This window comes from Amblyraja radiata, chromosome 1 (assembly GCF_010909765.2).
Source record: "Amblyraja radiata isolate CabotCenter1 chromosome 1, sAmbRad1.1.pri, whole genome shotgun sequence".
In the NCBI taxonomy this organism is placed as follows: Eukaryota; Metazoa; Chordata; class Chondrichthyes; order Rajiformes; family Rajidae; genus Amblyraja; species Amblyraja radiata.
In genome coordinates this window covers 7,533,157-7,555,713 of record NC_045956.1, presented here as the reverse complement: position 1 = coordinate 7,555,713, position 22,557 = coordinate 7,533,157, and the positions used below count along the sequence as shown (strand labels likewise).

Sequence of the window (22,557 nt, the reverse complement as noted above, 5' to 3'; positions counted from 1 at the left end):
GTGCTGCTGCACCCGCTGAGTTTCTCCAGCATTTTCGTGTACCTCAGAATTTAAACTTGTTGGGCTGCCCTGTTTTTATCTCTAACTATCTTAAAGCTAATAGAACTGTGGTCACTGGTCACAAAAAGCTTCCCCACAGACACTTCAGTCACTTGCCCTGCCCAATTTCCGAAGATTAGATCAAGCTTTGCCTTCTCCTTCATAGGATGCTCTACATATTGCCTGAGGGAAATGTTCCTGAACACAATTGACAAATTCCACCCTGTGTGAATGTGGGCACTTTGACAGTCCTAGTCTATTTTGGCAAAGTTAAAATCTCCTACTATGACAAACCAATTAGTCTTGCAGCTGCCTGCAATCTCCTGGCATATGTGAATTATTGCTTTAAACCTAAATGTATTATTGTTTATGCTTTGATACATTTATCAATATTGCTTTAAAACTAAATGTAAAAATGATTTTTTATGTTATTTCCTTCAGCAATCCATTAAAGAAACCAGTACCTAACTGTAGGAAAGAACTGCAGATGCTGGTTTAAATCAAAGGTTTCAGTACCTTCAGGACTCTCTTGAAGATAAAAGTATTTGTTTTCCAATAAAGTTTTCAATTATTTCCATTATTTGGAGCATCATACTTGGTTAAAACTTTAATATTATTAGAAACCGTTCACATATCTTTTGCTTTGCTAGATAATTATCAATGGAGCATTAACTCTATATTTCTTTAACATATCTCGGCAGGCTAATCACACCATTGACTTTGATCCTGGCTCAGCTATGGTGCTCACAATTGAGAGCACCTTGATCACCGCTTGCTCGTCTGAATCCCTAGTGAGCAAAGGTCATTTCAAAAATTTCTGCATACGATTCGCGGATGGGTTTGAAACTAGCTGGGATGACTGGAAACCCGAACTTCAGGGCGATCTTGTTATGAATGCTTGTAAGTGTCATCATAATAATAATAATAATAATAATAACCATCACAATTTCTCCTTTCCTAACCACGTCCGCCATCGTGAAAAGTCCATAAAGAAAGTGGACAAATAGTGTTTGTTGAAGTCGATCAATGCAAATGTTGATACATAATTATCAAACACTGATTTTATTGATTCCTTGTTATTGAAATATAAACTGCAACAAAACCTTTTGAAAATGCTATATGTAGAGTAAGGGGGAAAAAAACTTGTTTTGATCAGTCTTAAACTCTGCCTATTTTGGTGAATATAGCAACAATGGTACAATGGCTCAAAGATGTAATGAACAAGGCAAAGCCTGAGCTGTCATTGCTACCATCATCTATCCAAGATATGTACCCTTGTGCCTTCCTCCCTCCACCCCTGCACTTCCTTGCTCTGTCCTATCCTCTAAAATAAGGTAAAGGTTATGCATTTCTTCATCATGGTATCTATCCACTCATTTATTTCCTCTTCATTTCCAACATAATCCATCCCACCCTATTTTATTCTATTCCACTCCTCCCTGTGCCCACTTGGATTTGCACTCATTTCCATTTACATTCCTTCATGATTTCATGATTTGCTTCTTCTATCCTAATCTCACATTTTTTGTTTACTCATCTCTGGCCTTTGTTCAACATCTACCAATCAATTATATCTGCCTATCGCTTGCCAGGCTTTATCCCGACCCCCACCTCGTTTCAAACTTTCTAACTCCCTCACCACAAGCAGTTCAAAGAGAGGTCCCAACTCGAAACGTTACATATCCATGTTCTCTAGAGATGCAGTCTGACCCTTGATGTAAATCAATGATTTGGTGGTGGGCACAAGGAACTTTTTTTTGTAAATCAGCACCTGCAGTTCCTTGTGCCCATGACTTAACCCTTGATTTCCTCGCCTTTTCCTTAATCCTGCTGTCTCTTGGGCTGCTTCTACCTTCCATTTCTTCTACTCTCCAGGGCAATCTCATCAAAAGACCTATCTCTGTTTTACCTCTTTTCCATTCCCACTAAACTGTTGTTCACTTAACTTTCCTCATTATTCCCTCTGACTAGATCATTTCTTCTGGTGCTGCCCCCTTTTTCAAGAGCACTGTAGTTATGCACACTTGACCTCATGAATTGCTAATTCCAAATTCATGCTCACATTCTCTTATCCTTGAAAGTATTTTTTCGAAAGTCGATTTACATGTCAATCGGATATGAAATAGGTGACTTGCATTCATATCTTCCTGCTCACAGGATCTGGGCTTCATCTTTACTGATTTTCAATATTTGTGTATTGCTGGCATACCAGCATTTATTGCCCAAGCCTAGTTACCCTTGAGAAGTTGGTGGTGGGAGGCCACCATGAACTGCTCCAGTACATTTAGTGAAGGTACTTCCTCAGGTTTGTTGGTTTGGGAGATTAAGGATTTAGATCGAGCAATGATGAAGGATCGGCAATATATTTCCAAGTCAGGAAGTTGTATTTTGTGCCTCTTCTTGAATTGGGGACACCACAATGTAATTGCAACAATCCTTTTGAAATATTATTACTGTAATAATTAAGCTAATTTGCATACAGCAAGTTCAATAGAACCAATGTGATAACACCAGATAATCAATCTCAGGTAACTTTGGCTGAGGTATACTTCATATGTCCCATTGACTTCATATGTCCCATACTTCATATGTCCATTGGTTAATGGACTGGGAAGACTTGCCTAAACTTATGGAAGTACCTTGGGATATTTTGTACTCATCCATTAAGAAAGAATAAGAGCGATAATACAGAGTTATAGAAAGGATTTGATTGTTAGATTTTGATAATCTGTTCAGCAAGCCCTTAATGATGGACCATAAATGCAAGATAAGCATTAAATAAAATGAACTTGGAATTCAGGGAAACGTTTCCTGGAATATGAAAATACATCACGTTTGAGATAAGTGGACGTATATCTGAGAAGAATACATTAAAAATAATTAATGCAATATACTGTTGGGGGAACATGAAGTGAATAAAATAGGTGGAGATGTGTGGAGCTTAATAACGATCATAAAGTGGCCTGTTTCTGTGTTGTAGATTTTAATTAACAGGCAACTATTGTCTCTGCACAACTTGGAGGCATTTTTTTAATTTTCAATTTTCAATTTTTTTCCAATTGTTGGTCATCAGTGTTTACATATAACTCCAACTTGTTTTTTGTGCCGTTATGGCTGTTGCTCACTGTTTCCTGCATACTTTCTATTCAGGTGAATGCTCGCAGGATTGTTATTCAAATTACCACTGTACGTTTACCAGTTTCCATTGCCTCTTTGCCGTCTGGACTCCAACTAGACATCCAGCTGGGTTAAGTGTCAACCAGGAATGCTAATTTGATTTTGATATTTCTGAATGATTTAACAGGTGTGGTACCAGATGGGACATATGAAGTATGTTCACGAACGGCTGGGCTGGCTTCAGCAGGTAATTAATTTTCTCACTAAATTATAGCGAGCAACCAACTTAAGATACTATTGGAATATTAAAGTGCTAAATGTTAAATGTTGCTGAAAATAATTGTATGTGAATGATGATAATATGAGCAACATTATGACAAAGAGTATTTGTAGATTTAATCGTGAGTTATTAATATTACTAATTTCATGCAGCATGTAATGAATCCTGTAAAAACTAGACACACCTAAAGCAATCAAAACATAGATTTATTTTAAATCTAACATATTAATACAAAACTACAGCTTGAAACTTTCATCAGCCCATTATTTAAGGCAGCTTGCAATGTACTAAATCAACATGCATCGTAACAATAGGGGTTTTCTGGTAAGTGAAAGATAGTGGCAGGTGAAAACATTGGTATTGTAAGATGATGATACCTTTACCTATCATAGAAAGAGGCAGAGATGCCACATAGCTTTCAGGGTGGAGTGCTGACTGACGTATTCCAGGATTAACATGCTTCTCTGTTGGGCGCAGAGACTGTTAACACCGAATTTAGCATGGTTAATAGAAACTTAGTTCAAGCACCATTATATCTAACGTGGCTGCTCTGATACAAGATTGCTTACAAGTGTAGTCTTAATCAACAAGTCTATAACAGACCCAATTGTATGGCAGTTGAGTGTCTAACAAGACCCCATCACTGTCCCAGTACTTCCGTCAATCTTTATCAGCAGTACTGCATCTCATCTCCAAAAAGCTTCCTGCCGGGGTGGAGTTAATATACACAATAGTTGGCAAATGCTATGGTGGGGAGCATAGTCGTGCAGCAGTTAGTGCTTGATTAGATCCCACTCTTGTTGCCTCATATGTGGAGTTGCATGATCTATTTGTGAGTGAAACTTTCCTCTGGGTGCTCCAGATTCCTCCTACACCCTAACTATTAAGATTAATCAGTGACTACAAACTATCCCTTATTATAGATTAATGGCAAAATGAATCAGGGAGAAGTTTATGGGGATGTATGAGAGGGGATAGGTTTCAGAGATAAAGGTAAGTATGGGAGCTGGCATAGAACAAATTAGTTGAATGGCCTGTGTAGACACAAATTGCTGGAGTAAGTGGGACAGGCAGCATCTTTGGAGAGAAGGAATGTGTGACGTTTCGGGTCGAGGCCCTCCTTAAGTTGAATCATCTCTTTTGTGTAATTCTTAGTATAAATTAAGGGCAGTCTAAATTCAGCCATTAAGCTGCAGGATGCAGATCATGTATCCACATGCTTAAATTTGGAAACAAACCATTACAGGCAACATCTGTAAAACAAAGGTGTTCTGCCAACTCGCCCCACTATAGAAAATCATCCTCGAATAGTGAAAGTTCATGATGAAACGCTGGAAAATGTGGAGCACTTTCCACATGTCGGGAGACAATGCTTAGTGAGGGCAGGTATGAATGATGAAATTCACCAATGCCTAAGTGCAACAGTATAGCTTTTTAGAAAAAGCGTGTTTGAAGACCAAAACCTCAATCACCGGTGTCCTGTCATCAGTGGAGCACCAGTAATTCCTGCCTGTACCTTCAGTGGTGTGCATTCCATGTAGCTAGCCCCTATAACTACTGCAGCGATATCTCAACACTCCCAGCAATATTCTCCAAATCTACTGGCAAAATAAATGAACTAACATTCCATTTTAACCAGTGTTCCCAGTACAGAGGCCCTAATTATAGCTCTGAAGGACAAGCCAACTCATCTGCACCCCTTTTACCGGACAACTGAAACAGGGACTCCACAGGTCAAGCAATTACCTGGAGTGGCTTCAGGGGATCCTCATAGTGTCCTTGAGTAAAATGGAATATTAGTGCAGAATTGTGGTAATCCCTGGCCCATGACTGCTCAAAATGGAGATCGAGCATTTACTGAAAACTATGTCCCTTTGTTGGGAGCATATAGATGCTCAGTAAAATGCTGGAAGGAGTGCACATCCAAAACTTCTCATCTGTCCAGCCAGTGGTTGAATCTACAGGGTTGGGTTTCTTGCCTGACTATGCTGTTGGAATTCTCTGAGGAAGTAAATAGCTGGATGCACAAAGGAGAGTCATTGGATGTTGTGCACTTGGATTTTTAGAAGAGCATTGATAAGGTGCCACATGTGAGGCTGCTACATGCGGAAGGACTTGGACAGTGTGGATGAATTGGTAAAGAAGTGGCAGATGGAATACAACGTAGCAAATAGTACAGGTGCGCACTTTGGGAGTAGGAACAAAGGCATAGACTATTTATAAATGGGGAGAGGATTCACAAATCAGAGGTGCAAAGGGACTTGGGAATGCTGGTGCAGGATTCCCAAATAGTCCATTTGCTGGTTGAATCGATAGTAAGGAAGGCAAATGCAATGTTAACATTCATTTCAAGGGGACTAGAATGTAAAAGTAGGGATGTCAGTCTGAGTCTTTATACTACACTGGTCAGACCACATTTGGAGTATTGTGAGCAGTATTGGGCCCATAATCTGAGGAGGAACGAGCTGGCATTGGAGAGGCTCCAGTGGAGATTTACACAAATGATCCCGGTGATGACTGGATTAAAATATGATGAGTATTTGATGGCTCTGTGCCTGTTCTCGCTGGAGTTTAGAATGATGAGGGCGGTCCTCATTGAAACTTACCGAAAAGTAAAAGGTCTGGATAGAGTAGACAAAAGTGCTGGAGAAACTCAGCGGGTGCAGCAGCATCTATGGAGCGAAGGAAATAGGCAACGTTTCTGGCCGAAACCCTTCTTCAGACTGATAGAGTAGATGTTGAGAGGATGTTTCCATAGTGGGAATGTCCAGGACCTTATTCTGAGGTTAGGTGGTCATTTTTAGTCAGATGGTGGTCAATCTGTGGAATTCATTGCCACAGAAGGGTGTGGAGGTCAAGTCAATGGATATTTTTAAGGCAGAGATACAGTGCCCTACATAATGTTTGGAACAAAGACTCATCATTTATTTATTTGCCTTTGTACTCCACAATTTGTGATATGTAATAGAAAAAAATCACATGTGGTTAAAGTGCACATTGTCAGACTTTATTAAAGGTCATTTTTATACATTTTGGTTTCACCATGTAGAAATTACAGCTGTGCTTATACATAATACCCCCATTTCAGGGCACCATAATGTTTGAGACACATGGCCTCATAGGCATTTGTAATTCCTCAGATGTGTTTAATTGCCTCCTTAATGCAGGTATAAGAGAGCTCTCAGCACCTAGTCTTTCCTCCAGTCTATCCATCACCTTTGGAAACTTTTATTGCTGTTTATCGACATGAGGACCAAAGTTGTGCCAATGAAAGTCAAAGAAGCCATTATGAGACTGAGAAACAAGAATAAAACTGTTAGAGACATCAGCCAAACCTTAGGCTTGCCAAAATCAACTGTTTGGAACATGATTAAGAAGAGAGCACAGGTGAGCTTACTAATCACAAAGGGATTGGCAGGCCAAGGAAGATCTCCACAGCTGATGACAGAAGAATTCTCTCTATAATAAAGAAAAATCCTAACACCTGTCCAACAGATCAGAAACACTCTTCAGGAGTCAGGTGTGGATTTGTCAATGACCACAGAAATACAGAGGCTACACTGCAAGATGCAAACCACTAGTTGGCTGCAAACATAAGATGGCTAGGTTACAGTTTGTCAAGAAGTACTTAAAGGAGAAACCACAGTTCTGGAAAAGGTCTTGTGGACAGATGAGATGAAGATTAACTTATCTCAAAGTGATGGCAAGAGAAAAGTATGGAGGAGAGAAGGAACTGCCCAAGATCCAAAGCATACCACCTCATCTGTGAAACACGGTGGTGGGGGTGTTATGTCCTGGGTATGTATGGCTGCTGAAGGTACTGGCTCACTTATCTTCATTGATGATACAACTGCTGATGGTAGAACATCCTATCTGCTCAAGTTCAAACAAATACCTCAAAACTCATTGGCCGGTGGTTCATTCTACAGCTAGACAATTATCCCAAACATACGGGTAAAGCAACAAAGGATTTTTTCGAAAGCTTTAAAAAATGGTCAATTCTTGAGTGGCCAAGTCAATCACCCAATCTGAACCCAATTGAGCATGCCTTTTATATGCTGAAGAGAAAACTGAAGGGGACTAGCCCCCAAAACAAGCATAAGCTCAAGATGGCTGCAATACAGGCCTGGCAGAGCATCACCAGAGAAGCCACCCAGCAACTGGTGATGTCCATGAATCGCGGACTTCAAGCAGTCATTGCATGCAACGGATATGCAACAAAATACAAAACATGACATTCATTTACATGACATTGCTGTGTCCCAAACATTATGGTGCCCTGAAATGGGGGGACTATGTATAAACACTGCTATAATTTCTACATGGTGAAACCAAAATGTATAAAAATGCCCTTTATTAAAATCTGACAATGTGCACTTTAACCACATGTGATTTTTTTTCTATTACAAATCTCAAATTGTGGGGTACAGAGGCAAATAAATAAATGATGGGTTTTTGTCTCAAACATTATGGAGGGTACTGTAGATACATTCTTGATTAGTATGGGTGTCAGGGGTTATGGGAAAGAGACAGGAAAATGGGGTCGAGGGGGAGAGATAGATCAGCCATGATTAAATGGTGGAGAAGACTTGATGGGCTGAATGGCCTATTTCCGCTCCTATCACTTATGAACTTATGTTTAGATCAAATTAATTTAGAATAACATTTCTCAGATGTTTAAGTAAAACTCCTTGTCATTTTGCTTTACTCTCTATGAATATATTATTTTGATAAGGTTATGCCTATTCTTCTTCCTTTTAGACAGTAGTAGTGCAGGAACCTGGACATTAAATATTTTATGGAAAATGTGCGGTATTGATGTGCACATGGATCCTAACATAGGGAAAAGACTCAGTGCCTTGGGTAACACAATGACAACTTTGACTGGTGAGGAAGAAAGTGATGATATTGCTGACCTAAACTCAGTCAATAATGTCGACATTACAGACGAGGATGAACCTGACACCATGTCTCCCACCATCATGGCCGTAAGTGAATCAATGTTATGAAACGTTGTATTGAAAATCATGTAAATGTTCAATCTTAATAATTAATTCCCTTCTCCTACATAAACCATGACTTCATTGGATTTCATATTGACTTGTGCCTCATGCAAAAGGATAATTGAGTTTATATATTTTAAAATATATGCCAACTCAATATTGCTGCTTATGGATCGGTAGCTTTGATGTTTGGATAAGTTACATAACATTTGAACACTGGCAATAATAATACTTGGGACCATTCATCCTAAATATGTTAACTGGAAACTCCTATTTGAATTTGTAGTGAACAATAATTAGAATTTACATATTTAATTGAAGTCCAGAAATGGCTAAAACAAATTATTCTGCTTTATTAACTCAGCAGGTCAGGCAGTATTTCTGGAGAGCATGGAAAGGTTATGTTTCGGGCCTGCACCCTTTTTCAGTCTGAAGAAGAGTCCCGACCCTTAATCAGCATCTGCGGATCCTTGTATATCCTGTTTTAATTGCGATGTACATTGAAACATAATAATTCTCAAATTTATTCAACTTTTATTTGGGGCGATGACTTGCAAGCAAGTTCCTTAATCTGCGCTATTCTATTCTTGCAGTATATCTGAGTATCATCCTCCATCAAACCCTAGCTAAATATATAAATTTAAAAATCTCACCATGCATAATATTTACAAATATTATCAACATTTTAAAAAATAATCCGTGTGTTTTATATCTGTTGTAACTACATAATTAAATCCTAGATTGAAGCAATTTCAAGCAAAAACATTTGTTTTCATTTTTATATAGAAACATAGAAAATAGGTGCAGGAGTAGGCCATTCGGCCCTTCGAGCCTGCACCACCATTCAATATGATCATGGCTGATCAACTCAGTATCCTGTACCTGCCTTATCTCCATACCCCCTGACCCCTTTAGCCACAAGGGCCACACCTAACTCCCTCTTAAATATAGCCAATGAACTGGCCTCAACTACCTTCTGTGACAGAGAATTCCAGAGATTCACCACTGTGTGAAAAATGTTTTTCTCATCTCGGTCCTAAAAGATTTCCCCCTTATCCTTAAACTGTGACCCCTTGTTGTGGACTTCCCCAACATCGGGAACAATCTTCCTGCATCTAGCCTGTCCAACCACTTAAGAATTTTGTAAGTTTCTATAAGATCCCCCCTCAATCTTCTAAATTCTAGTGAGTACAAGCCGAGTCTATCCAGTCTTTCTTCATATGAAAGTCCTGACATCCCAGGAATCAGTCTGGTGAACCTTCTCTGTAATCCCTATATGGCAAGAATGTCTTTCCTCAGATTAGGAGACCAAAACTGTATGCAATACTCCAGGTGTGGTCTCACCAAGACCCTGTACAACTGCAGTAGAACCTCCCTGCTCCTATACTCAAATCCTTTTGCTATGAATGCTAACATACCATTCGCTTTCTTCACTGCCTGCTGCACCTGCATGCCTACTTTCAATGACTGGTGTACCATGACACCCAGGTCTCGTTGCATCTCCCCTTTTCCTAATCGGCCAGCATTCAGATAATAGTCTACTTTCCTGTTTTTGCCACCAAAGTGGATAACCTCACGTTTATCCACATTATACTGCATCTGCCATGCATTTGCCCACTCACCCAGCCTATCCAAGTCACCTTGCAGTCTCCTAGCATCCTCCTCACAGCTAACACTGCCCCCCAGCTTCGTGTCATCCGCACTTGGAGATGTTGCATTCAATTCCCTCGTCCAAATCATTAATATATATTAAATAGCTGGGATCCCAGCACTGAGCCTTGCGGTACCCCACTAGTCACTGCCTGCTATTCTGAAAAGGACCCATTTACTCCTACTCTTTGCTTCCTGTCTGCCAGCCAGTTCTCTATCCACATAAATACTGAATCCCCAATACCGTGTGCTTTAAGTTTGTTTACTAATCTCTTATGTGGGACCTTGTCGAAAGCCTTCTGAAAGTCCAGATATAACACATCCACTGGTTGTCCCTTATCCACTCTACTAGTTACATCCTCGAAAAATTCTATAAGATTCGTCAGACATGATTTACCCTTCATAAATCCATACTGACTTTGTCTAATGATTTCACCACTTTCCAAATGTGCTGCTATCTTATCTTTAATAACTGACTCTAGCAGTTTCCCCACTACCGATGTTAGACTAACTGGTCTGTAATTCCCCGTTTTCTCTCTCCCTCCCTTTTTAAAAAGTGGGGTTACATTAGCTACCCTCCAATCCTCAGGAACTACTCCAGAATCTAAAGAGTTTTGAAAAATTATCACTAATGCATCCACTATTTCTGGGGCTACTTCCTTAAGTACTCTGGGATGCAGCCTATCTGGCCTTGGGGATTTATCGGCCTTTAATCCATTCAATTTACCTAACACCACTTCCCGGCTAACCTGGATTTCACTCAGTTCCTCCATCTCATTTGACCCCCAGGTCCCCTGCTATTTCCGGCAGATTATTTATGTCTTCCTTAGTGAAGACAGAACCAAAGTAGTTATTCAATTGGTCTGCCATGTCCTTGTTCCCCATGATCAATTCACCTGTTTCTGACTACAAGAGACCTACATTTGTTTTAACTAATCTTTTTCTCTTCACATATCTATAAAAACATTTGCAGTCAGTTTTTATGTTCCCTGCCAGTTTTCTTTCATAATCTATTTTCCCTTTCCTAATTAAGCCCTTTGTCCTCCTCTGCTGGACTCTGAATTTCTCCCAGTCCTCTGGTAGGCTGCTTTTTCTGGCTGTTTTCTGGCTATGCTGTTTACGTTGTGATGGAATATTAAGTTACGCGAGGTAAAATAACAGAATTTCTCATTAGGTACAGTGAGAGAGTTCTGATCTTTCTGTTTCTTCTATAGGAAACCAATGACTATCGAAGACAGGGTATTGCTGGGAGCCAAACCGCAGATGGAAGGGGAAGAAAGTCTGTCAAACGTTTGGTGGATATCAGGGAATTAAATGAACAAGCTAAAGTTATCGATGACCTAAAGTATGTAGCTATTATTACAAATCTTTACAACCTATCTATCTTTCAATCTTTTGCCTTTGCAAACGTATCAAACTATATATAATCAGACGATCAATACGTCAAAATATATTTAGAATGCTTTATTTTCAATTTTTATCTCTGATTAAAATTTGAAATGTACAATATTTATCCAAAATAAAAGTATTAATATGCATAATTTTCAAGCATGTGACAAAATCAATACACTAAAGTATCTTTTATATTAACAAAAAAAAGAAAGATTTTAGTCATAGAGTGATAAAGTGTGAAAACAGGCCTTTCGGCTCAACTAGCCCGCACTGGATAACATGACCCAGCTACACTAGTGCTACCTGCCTGTGCTTGGTCCATATCCCTCCAAACTTGTCCTATCCATGTACCTGTCTGACTGTTTCTTAAATGTTGGGATAGTCCCAGCCTCAACTACCTACTCTGGCAGCTTGTTCCATACACCCACCACCCTTTGTGTGGAAAAAGTTACCCCTCTGATTCCTATTAAATCTTTTCCCCTTCACCTTGAACATATGTCCTCTGGTCCTCGATTCCCCTACTCTGGACAAAAGATTCTGTATATCTACCCGATCTATTCCTCTCATGATTTTTTACACAATTTTGATTGATAAAATTGCTATTGGACAATGCAATGTTTTCATATCACTTTTTATTCATATTTTCTCCATGGTATGTTTCTACTTGAAATTATATCTAGCTATTGCATCTACTTGCCTTATATACATTTCAAATAACATTTGGCAAATTATGAGGAAATATATTTTCATATAACATTGAGCACAAAGGTTGTCTCAAAGAACTGATTAAGAAGCAAACAATCTAAAACTGGTTCAATACGGTTGAATTAATAAAATATTTAAATTATTATAGAAAGCTTGGTGCAAGTGAAGGAACAATAAACCAAGAGATTCAACGTTATCAGCAATTAGAATCCGTTGCAGTTAACGATATTCGCCGAGATGTTCGCAAAAAACTACGTCGATCGAGCATGAGGGTGAGCAAATTAGCTGCTAATGAATTTTCGTCCTTTTTTATATAGAAACTGTCTGCGAAGACATACACATGATTACTATTTATCCATTTGGTATTCCTGTTGGGTATTTTATACAGTGGTCTGTGATTTAATTGTGTTTGTTGATGTATTGATTCAGTATTGATGTGGTAGAGAACTGGCTGGCAGACAGGAAGCAAAGAGTAGGAGTAAAAGGGTCCTTTTCACAATGGCAGGCAGTGACTAGTGGGGTACCGTAAGGCTCAGTGCTGGGACCCCAGCTATTTACAATATATATTAATGATTTGGACGAGGGAATTGAATGCAACATCTCCAAGTTTGCGGATGACACAAAGCTGGGGGGCAGTGTTAGCTGTGAGGAGGATGCTGGGAGGCTGCAAGGTGACTTGGATTGGCTGGGTGAGTGGGCAAATGCATGGCAGATGCAGTATAATGTGGATAAACGTGAGGTTATCCACTTTGGTGGCAAAAACAGGAAAGTAGACTATTATCTAAATGGTGGCCGATTAGGAAAAGGGGAGATGCAACGAGACCTGGGTGTCATGGTACACCAGTCATTGAAAGTAGGCATGCAGGTGCAGCAGGCAGTGAAGAAAGTGAATGGTATGTTAGCATTCATAGCAAAAGGATTTGAGTATAGGAGCAGGGAGGTTCTACTGCAGTTGTACAGGGTATTGGTGAGACCACACCTGGAGTATTGCGTACAGTTTTGGTCTCCTAATCTGAGGAAAGACATTCTTGCCATAGAGGGAGTACAGAGAAGGTTCACCAGACTGATTCCCGGGATGTCAGGACTTTCATATGAAGAAAGATTGGATAGAATCGGCTCGTACTCGCTAGAATTTAGAAGATTGAGGGGGGATCTTATAGAAACTTACAAAATTCTTAAGGGGTTGGACAGGCTAGATGCAGGAAGATTGTTCCCGATGTTGGGGAAGTCCAGGACAAGGGGTCACAGTTTAAGGATAAAGGGGAAACCCTTTAGGACCGAGATGAGAAAAACATTTTTTCACACAGAGAGTGGTGAATCTCTGGAATTCTCTGCCACAGAAGGTAGTTGAGGCCAGTTCATTGGCTATATTTAAGAGGGAGTTAAATGTGGCCCTTGTGGCTAAAGGGATCAGGGGGTATGGAGAGAAGGCAGATGCAGGATACTGAGTTGGATGATCAGCCATGCGAATGGCCTACTCCTGCACCTATTTTCTATGTTTCTATGATGTCATCTATCTAATGCACCACTGTCACACTGCTGAATCTTCAAACTGTGGAAGGATAACCCCTGAACGTATCAGTCTTTGTGCTTGGTCAAATATCAAAGGAACTTGGAGGAGCTTAAGCATTATATGTAGCAGAGACAAGAAGCTGCAATTCCAATATTGTAGTCACACATTTAATATCTTATCTGAAATCAAAATCATTCTGAGTTTTCACTTTAAATAATGTAATTTATTAATGTCAATGATTATTATTCCATATCATTTATTTTGAATGCATTTTTGAATCTTTTACTTACCAATGGTTGAATTGGAAGCACTTTATTTCATCATCTGTATGAGCTGCCCCTAAGAACAGTATAAAGGAATTTCTGTGGTGTCACACTTGAAAGAAGTTTGGGGTTCTGTATACTTGGTTCTCAGAGGTCTGACCAACTTACTAAAGAGGAAAAGATATTGCAATATAAGAAAGAATTTGAAAAGTTTCACGTGCCATGAGAACGCGAAAGGAAAGTGAGGAATTGAGGGATAGAAAACAAATGTACACAAAGTGTTGGATTAACTCACCAGCCAGCATCCCTAGAGAACATGGATCGGTGATAAAATCTTTCTTGAATCTGACATACCCCAGCACTTTGTGTCATTTATTAGTAAATAGACAGTTGTTTGTAAAGATTAATCCATTTCTTTTTAAATATTCTCAGTGTAGTCAGATCATAATCAGCCTTATCACTGGAAGCAAAGGTTAAATTGTAATCCTGGAGATTATATTTTTAGTTCCTTTTAATTTATGCTTAGAATTGGGTCTTGTCTAAATCTTAGAATAAATGACATTCCAGTTATGATTACTATCTCAAAGAGTAATGTTTGAATTATGAATATGGAATTAGATAGATTGTGAATGAGTTAGATAAATTGGGAACAGTCATATATTCAGGCTGAATCAATGCATTAATTACATTAGTTCACTATCAAAGGTATTTTTTAAAGTTTGCCAGCCTATCAGTTCCTGTATAAGTCAGTCTTGTAAATTTATGTTCCTTAGAAACAATTCACGCTTCACACAGACATATTTGATTGCCAGTGGGTTAAGTTTCATTCCAACAGTTGGTGTTTGAATATTATATTACTGCTTTCTCCATTCAAATGATGACTTATCAGATGATAACAGCAGAATTGACCACAGATTGTCAGAGTTGAAATTGTCAACCTTTGGAGAGATTTGACATCAGAGGACTGGAAATATTGCATTCAGTGATTATAGTAATGATAACAAATCAGTACATAGAGTCTGATTATATACATACAGTTAAAACAAGTTAGACGTAAACTTGGATGACCCAGGATCGTAAGGAAAATTGGAGTTGAAATGTAAGCAGGGTGAGTATATGCAAGAATTTCAACACTGCAGAATGTCAGCTAGACTGTACAATATTCTTGAGCTGAAAATATTTGTTATGAAACAAATGGGAAGTATGACATAGAATAGAATAGAATGCCTTTTATTGTCATTCAAACAGCTTGGTTTGAACGAAATTGCATTTTCTACAGTCTTACATTACAAAAAAAAAACCAAGACCCCCACTTAACACAGTTTACACAAACATCCATCACAGTGGATCTCCAACATCTCCTCACTGTGATGGAAGGCAAGGTCTTATCTCTTCCTTTGTTCTTGTTCCGCGGTCCAGCAGTCCAACTGCAACATTGAGGCGAACTGGGGCTCCCGATGTTAAAGCCCCCGGCGGGCGATGGTAAGTCCTGTGGCCGTTTAAGCCACGCCGGGCGATATCAGGCCCCGCTCCGAGTCCTTTAAACCCCGCGATTCCAGCGGGGGAAGTTGCCGTTGTGGGAGCTCCGAAAAGCGGTCTCCCACCAGGGACCTGGAGTTCCCGATGTTCCTGCGGCCGGAGCCTCCAAAGCTCCGAAGTCGGGTCGCAGCCATGCGCCACCACAGCTCTCCCCGCTCCGAAGTCGGCCAGCTCTGTGATGGTGAGTCCGCAGGCTCCGTGACTGAAGTCCTCAGGTTGGTTCCCGCCGGAGGCCGCCGTCGGCTCCACGATGTTAGGCCCAACGACACCGGAGACCCGACAGGGAAAATGTCGGGTCCCAGTACAGGGAAGAGATTAACGGTTTCCGCCACCCACCACATATACACAGCTAAAGAAAAATAATAAAAACTAGAGTCAAGACATGCATTTAACGAGACAACATTTTTTTTAAAAGACAGACGGACTGCAGTCGAGCCGCTGCCGATAGGCACCGCCACACCACCATCTTGAACATTAAGCAGGATTTTATTCAATCTCACTGTGTATGGGCTTAGTTGAGAGAAGATGACATCAGTAGCAAGGAAGCAACATTTATTGCAGGCATCGGTTTTAGGCCTCAATTTGTAAATTAATGTTGTGATTCATCTGAGACTTTAGAGGCGGAAACGGACCCTTCGGCCGACCAGTGATCACCCCGTACACTAACACTATCCTACACACTAGGGACAATTTACAGTTTTACTGAAGCCAATTAACCTACAAACCTGTATGCCTTTGGAGTGTGAGAGGAAACCGGAACACCCGGAGAAAACCCATGTCGTCACAGGGAGAATGTACAAACTCTGTTCAGACAGCACCCACCGTCAGGATCAAATGCAGGTCTCTGGCGCTCTAAGGCAGCAACACTAGCAATGCGCAACTGTGCCACCCCTTTATTTTGCTCGATACTTTAGTTTGTGTGGACAGTATCTCTCCTCAAAAGTAGTCATGTGACCCACGGACTGGTTGGATAAATAGAATTCCGTTTCAGCTCAGAAATGGAAAATAACTGTTTTTTCTTTATTTGAGATTTGGCTTGCAACTGAAAAGTCAGTTAAAAGGGACTCAGGAAAAAATTAATAGGAGGCATTAGGGAAGGGGATTTTTATATAGTAGATATATTAGTTTTATCCACACACACACACACACACACACACACACACACACACACACACACACACACACACACACCCATTTAAAGCTACATAATTTATCTAATCAGATAAAAGGTAAACAAGAATTCAAACAAAGACATTTTGAAAATAAAATTAGAAATTAATGGCAAAATCTGCATGCGCTCTTGAGCTTCAACTTTGGCCAGGGTGGTTAGCTACAGCAATTACACTTCACGCAAGTGGATAAGGACTCCTTGGCTTCTCAATGCACCGTGTGAATATTAAATAATGTTTAGGTTTGTTAGCAAGATTTAACTAACACAGAACATTGGAGTTAACATTAACAAGCAGAGAATAGGGTTGTCTTGGTGTTAGTTTAACGTACATGGTCAAATTCAAGTTAAAACATGGGATGACAACAGTTCATAAAATGTGTAACATCATCTTTTATCTGTTTTGTTTATTTCAATGTATTTCCAAAATTTACGGACATTTATGATTTTTGTAGGCTGCGTCTCTTAAGGATAAATGGGGTCTAGGCTATAAGCCGAGCTACAACAGATCAAAAAGCATCTCGGCTTCTGGACGACCACCTTTGAGAAGACCAGAAAGGAGCAGGTGAAATGCATTTTTCCTGTTAATGTTTTCTGTAATTTGGTAGACTTTTCGAATTTAAAAGACTTTTGTGCAACATTTTGGATCAGATTCAATGAATTGTATTTTAAAGTGCAGTCACTGTGGATGAAACCAGACAAACTGGTTTCATCCACAGAATGAAGACCAAGGCAATAAATGAACGATTAATTTGATTTATTTTTAAACTAGTTGAGGATTTTTTTTAAAGATACTGGAATTTTTTCTTTTAATAATGTCTTTGGTTATTTATTCTAATTTAAGCTAGAAGAATAGCCAGGCAGGGTATTTGTTTTGCATCTTCTTTGAATGACCATATGAACAGAGGATTTTACCCTCTGGTTTTGGGATAGATCGCATATACAGTCAGACAGCAAGGAAACAACTTTTCAGTCATCCATGTCAACCAAGATGCCCCATCTAAGCTGGTACGGTTTGTCTACAGTTGACCCATATTCCTCAAAACCATTCCTTTTCATGTACCTGTCCAAGTATTTTTTAAATGCTGTCATAATTCCTGCCTCAGCTACGTTCTCTGGCAGCTCTTTCCATATACCCACCACCCTCTGAGTGAAAACGTTGCTCCTCGGGTTCCTATTATATATTTCCTCTATCACCTTAAACCTATATCCACTGGTTCATGATTTCCGTCTCGTGGGTAAAAGACTGTGCATTGATCCTAATGATTCTACCCCCCCCCCCCCCCCCGACCACGATTTTATACATTTCCATAACATCACTTCTCAGTTTCATGTGCTCCAAGCAATAAAATGCCAGCCTGCCCAACCTTTTCCTGTAGCTCAGGCCCTTGGGTCCTGCCCAACCTTTCCCTTTTTATCTGGTCCTCAAGTCTTAAGGGCCTGTCCCACTTACGTGTCCTTGGTACGCAAATTACGTGACCTTGTGGTCGCGTTGAGCCGAGACGGTCCCGCGAAGGTCGGGCGCGATTCCATGCGTACGCACAGCTGTCTGGAGCGCGTGACGTCATTTGAAGATGGACACAAAGCTGGATTAACTCAACGGGACCGGCAGCTTCTCTGGAGAGAAGGAATGGGTGACGTTTCGTGTCGAGAGTCTTCTTCAGTCTGAAAAGAAGGGTCTCGACCCGAATCGTCACCCATTCCTTCTCTCCAGCGATGCTGCTGGTCCCGCTGAGTTACTCCTGCATTTTGTGTCCATCTTCAATTTCTTGGTCCCGCTCTGGGAGTAGATGTGGGGGCGGATCCGGACCGTAACGGCCGTGAGCCCCAGGCCGAGTTTGGCGATCGTTTGCCTGCTTCTGCTGCTGTTGGAGGTGAGACGTTGCATCGCGCCACGGTCTTGAGCCTGTCCCACTTTGGCCGTCAGTTCCGCGACAGGCCGTTGGCGCGCAAAGATTTTGTTCGCTACAAAAATTTCGGAGCCCCGCGCGATGTCGCGCACAACTCCATACCCCCCCCGCGCTTTTCAGTGGGACCGGCCCAAGCGCGGCCATACGATGCCCGTGCGCCTCAATGCGACCACGAAGTCGCGTAATTTGTATGCCAAGAACACGTAAGTGGGACAGGCCCTTTACTGTCCTTAAAGGTTTTTTATCAGTTAGTTACAACCAATCACAGTTAAAGAGCTAGTAATTTCTTCGCTGCATTGAATAATGGGCATTTTCATCAAATAAATTGCATGATCATTTTTTAACTAAATGATGCTGATAATTGCACCCAGAGTATTGCACACTTATCATTAAAATGTGGTCCGTCAGATGATTACTTCTTGTTTCTGCCATTACAGATTAATCTCTGTAATTTTACAGATTACAATCTGCTAAAATGTATATATTTTGGAAAGAAGGAAGCAATGTCCTACAGAGAATAGAACAATTGGGATACATATAAATCTTGAAATCTGTAATTGAGCGTATAGATGTTTCAGAGGCCCACTCATGATAATAGCATGACATATTACGATTGGCAAAATAATACCATTATTCAATCTACTGATGTAAAGCTTGCTTTTGAAAATAATTTCAACGTAATGTTTATTAAAATGCTAACATATTAAATTGTTAAGTGTGTATTCAAAACAGTTAATCTAAGATTCTTAAGTAGCTCCAGTCTGAAATATTCTCTTAAGATATTCCATAATGCCTGCAGCTTCTGATTTGTGTAAAATTCACATTCTAGTAGTCATTCGATTAGTGAAAAATGATTTAAGCACACTGGTACCCTACTTAGAGACTCAGTACCTTAGAGAGTTTTAGTATAACACTCACACGTATGCCACTACCCAGATTGCCTGCTGTGCATTGTTGATGGGAACTTGAATGGGAACCCTTACCTTGGCAATTTGTTGATTTGGAATCCATGCATGAATTCCTGCACTTTGCTAGCACTGTCATAACTTGGTGTGGGCAGTACCACTGAAGGCAGGTTTGTGGCTCCAGATATTGACAGATCTTCCAGGTCCTCATTACCTCCTGTAGGATTATCCTCTCTTGGTTCGGCTGTATAGCTCACTCCAACCAGAGATTTCTCTATTGTAACAAGCTCAAAGGCCAGTGTTCATAGGGGATGGGAAGCAGAGATGTTCACACCAGGTTCCCGGTGCATTAGAAAGTTATCAGTAATGCAACTCCATATTTATAATAATATCTTTTAAGCGCTGATTCCATTAGTGCTCTTATTCCTGGGAACGTATCCTGAATACAAAACAAAGTGAGGTGTATGCTCCACATAATTGTTCGTGTATGTTATTCAAACAATCTTCTATCAGTTCTAGAGTTAATGAGGTCGAAGATGCAGGTGAAGTCCAAACTCCGGAGCAACCTACACCAGGGTCAGGACCAAGAGTGTCTTTTAAAGTGCAGGAGATGGTAAGATTAATGATTGATTTTGTTGCAGATGATGCCTTTGAGCCTTGTACTGTTGTAGCGTGTATCAATATGGTTATTAATGTCTACAATAAAATATGTAAATTGAACAACCTGACTTATTTACATCGCTCTCAAAACTCTAATCCTTAAATATAAAGATAATTAAGGTTGACATTTCAAGAATGAGATCAACAAAGAAAGCTGCATTATGTTGATCGATTTTTTTTTCTGAAAATAGACATTCTCTCTCTCGCTGTAACTCACTTTTTCGAGATGTAATCATGATATTGGTGAAGAAAACTTAAATATTTTAAAGCAGTGATGTAGGATATAGTAATGTCAAGGTCATTAAATGGAGAGTTTATAAAAAATGCTTACACAATATTGATAAGACTAAAGGGTAAAACAAACACATAGTTTCACTATTCTCTAATATCTCAGAATTTTCTTTTACATCTGTTCTGCTTTTTAAGAATAACAATGTTGTGACCTGAATTCAGATCTTTCAGTCAGGTCTCACCCCTTTGACTGGAACCTTGCAGACACATGCTAGTTACTAGACTAACTCTGGTGTCTTTATAGTGTGGGATTCTAGGAAACCACAGAACTCGACATTGTAAATCTCCAAAATGAAATGTTAATTTACAGATCTTACATCAATTTCATTCTCCCTTCAATGTTATTAAATCTCCCGTACCATATGAAGATGGTTGTGACAAAAATGAAGGTTCAGAAACCTCTCTTTTGCTTTAATAAGAAAACCAAGAGGTTTCTTCACTCGTCAGTATCTTTCATCAAAAAGTAGCATCTATTTACTAATATTTCAACATATCAAAGATTGGAAAATCATTGTGCAGATCTTGCCACATGAATTTGTGCCAGAATGAGCCAGCATGTTGAATATGTTATTAATCTGAATTATTGGCGCATTTTACTGCTCTATTAAATCTTCCTTATTTACATTTTTTAAGAATTGGCCTATTGTTATGACATCAACAATAAACTGAATCTTGCTATTTCCTTCCTCCTTCAATATATCTACTCCTGTGGGAATCTCCAAATTATTTCTTAAACTTTACAAATTAAAATAAGTCAAAAATTGATCTGTCAGCCTCTACATTGTCAATGGAAGCTATTGGTAGAGCATTCTAATGTGATTATAGAGATAAATTTAGCTGATAAATATAATTTTGCAAAGAGCCCTGAAATCTGATGTTAAAGTTATATGACTATAATTGTGCACAGAAGTATGGATTATTAAAAAGATGGGAACATTCATACTTTGATTTACACCATCTGTTTCAGTACAGGTAACAGATATCATTTGTTACTTATATTGTCCAAGTAATGGGAGTGTTGCATGTTGTAAATTATTTTTGATGACATTTTCCTTTTTACTTCATTGAAGCTGAATGATACAGCTTTGGCTCTAACAAGGCAAGCCAGCACACCAAAGGAAGGGTATTTTCAGGTACTGGTTTCACATCTGCTCGCACTGAAATCAATTGCTTCATGGGGGAATCTTCTTGACATTCTACCAGCTTTAAACTTTGCAAGTTCAGTTTCACACAATATACGTGTGAAAGGAAATAATTGAATAATCAATGTGAAGAACAGCACGTAGCTATTTTTGCAGCACAACAGGTGGTATAAAAGTAGTTAAACAAATTAGTTTCAAAACATTTTGCAGTGGTTATTTGAAAATCAGTCCAGTGTTTTAATGCTGCATAATCATTAAAATGTAAACTTGAGGAAGTAATTTTACTCTATAGATGACATTATTGGTTTCATATGATATTCAAAGTATGATCTCAGTCACACTCTGTAGTGTTCCTGAACTTGCATTGCACTTTTTCTCAACTAACCCACCATTTTCTTCAATCTGCAGGTAATGTTATTTTGTGCTGAGTTTGTTTCATTAACATTCATCTCTATCGCCATGGTCTATATAGGTTGAAAGAAAGATCTATGATTGTTTTTCTAATATAAGTTGAGACTTGCACTCAATGACATTACAAAAAATACATAAATCATTTTATTTCATTGGGTGCTAAATATTATTTTTCATGAATTATTTTCTAAATTGTCAAGCAGATAAAATGCCACATTTCTTAAAGATTATTTGGGGAAACTTTCTAGAATTCCTCATGGGTGGTGAGAGTTTTGCAATTGGCTTTTGATGCGTTGGGAAGAGAGCAAATAAACTGGGATTACTATGCAAAAACGAGGGAATTTGTGAACTTCATGGTCCCTCATGGCCAGATAGTCTGCAAAGGGCATTGCTTAAATTCTCTAGTACCCTCAATATTTAAAATGGATGGAAAGCTGTGGCTAGAGATTGCAGAGTTTACACCCTTGCTTTCCCTCAATAACCAATAAGGCATCTCATTTCTTGAAGGCTGACTTTTCATTTCCAGTGATGGTACTAGTCTTGTTTCCTAGATGGTTGCAATGCAAGTA

The 22,557-nt window shown here is 39.4% G+C and overlaps 1 protein-coding gene across 3 annotated transcripts in view; it reads left to right on the top strand.

Moving 5' to 3' along the window:
• kiaa1109 (KIAA1109 ortholog) overlaps positions 1-22,557 on the top strand; it is a 311,921-nt gene that overhangs the window by 238,794 nt on the left and 50,570 nt on the right. For all 3 annotated transcript variants that reach the window (XM_033016927.1, XM_033016881.1, XM_033016832.1), the window contains 8 exons: positions 741-939; positions 3,344-3,403; positions 8,198-8,424; positions 11,304-11,434; positions 12,335-12,458; positions 17,125-17,234; positions 19,998-20,097; positions 21,506-21,568. In XM_033016927.1, the coding sequence (XP_032872818.1) occupies positions 741-939; positions 3,344-3,403; positions 8,198-8,424; positions 11,304-11,434; positions 12,335-12,458; positions 17,125-17,234; positions 19,998-20,097; positions 21,506-21,568 (1,014 nt within the window). The remainder of the gene's footprint in view (positions 1-740; positions 940-3,343; positions 3,404-8,197; positions 8,425-11,303; positions 11,435-12,334; positions 12,459-17,124; positions 17,235-19,997; positions 20,098-21,505; positions 21,569-22,557) is intronic.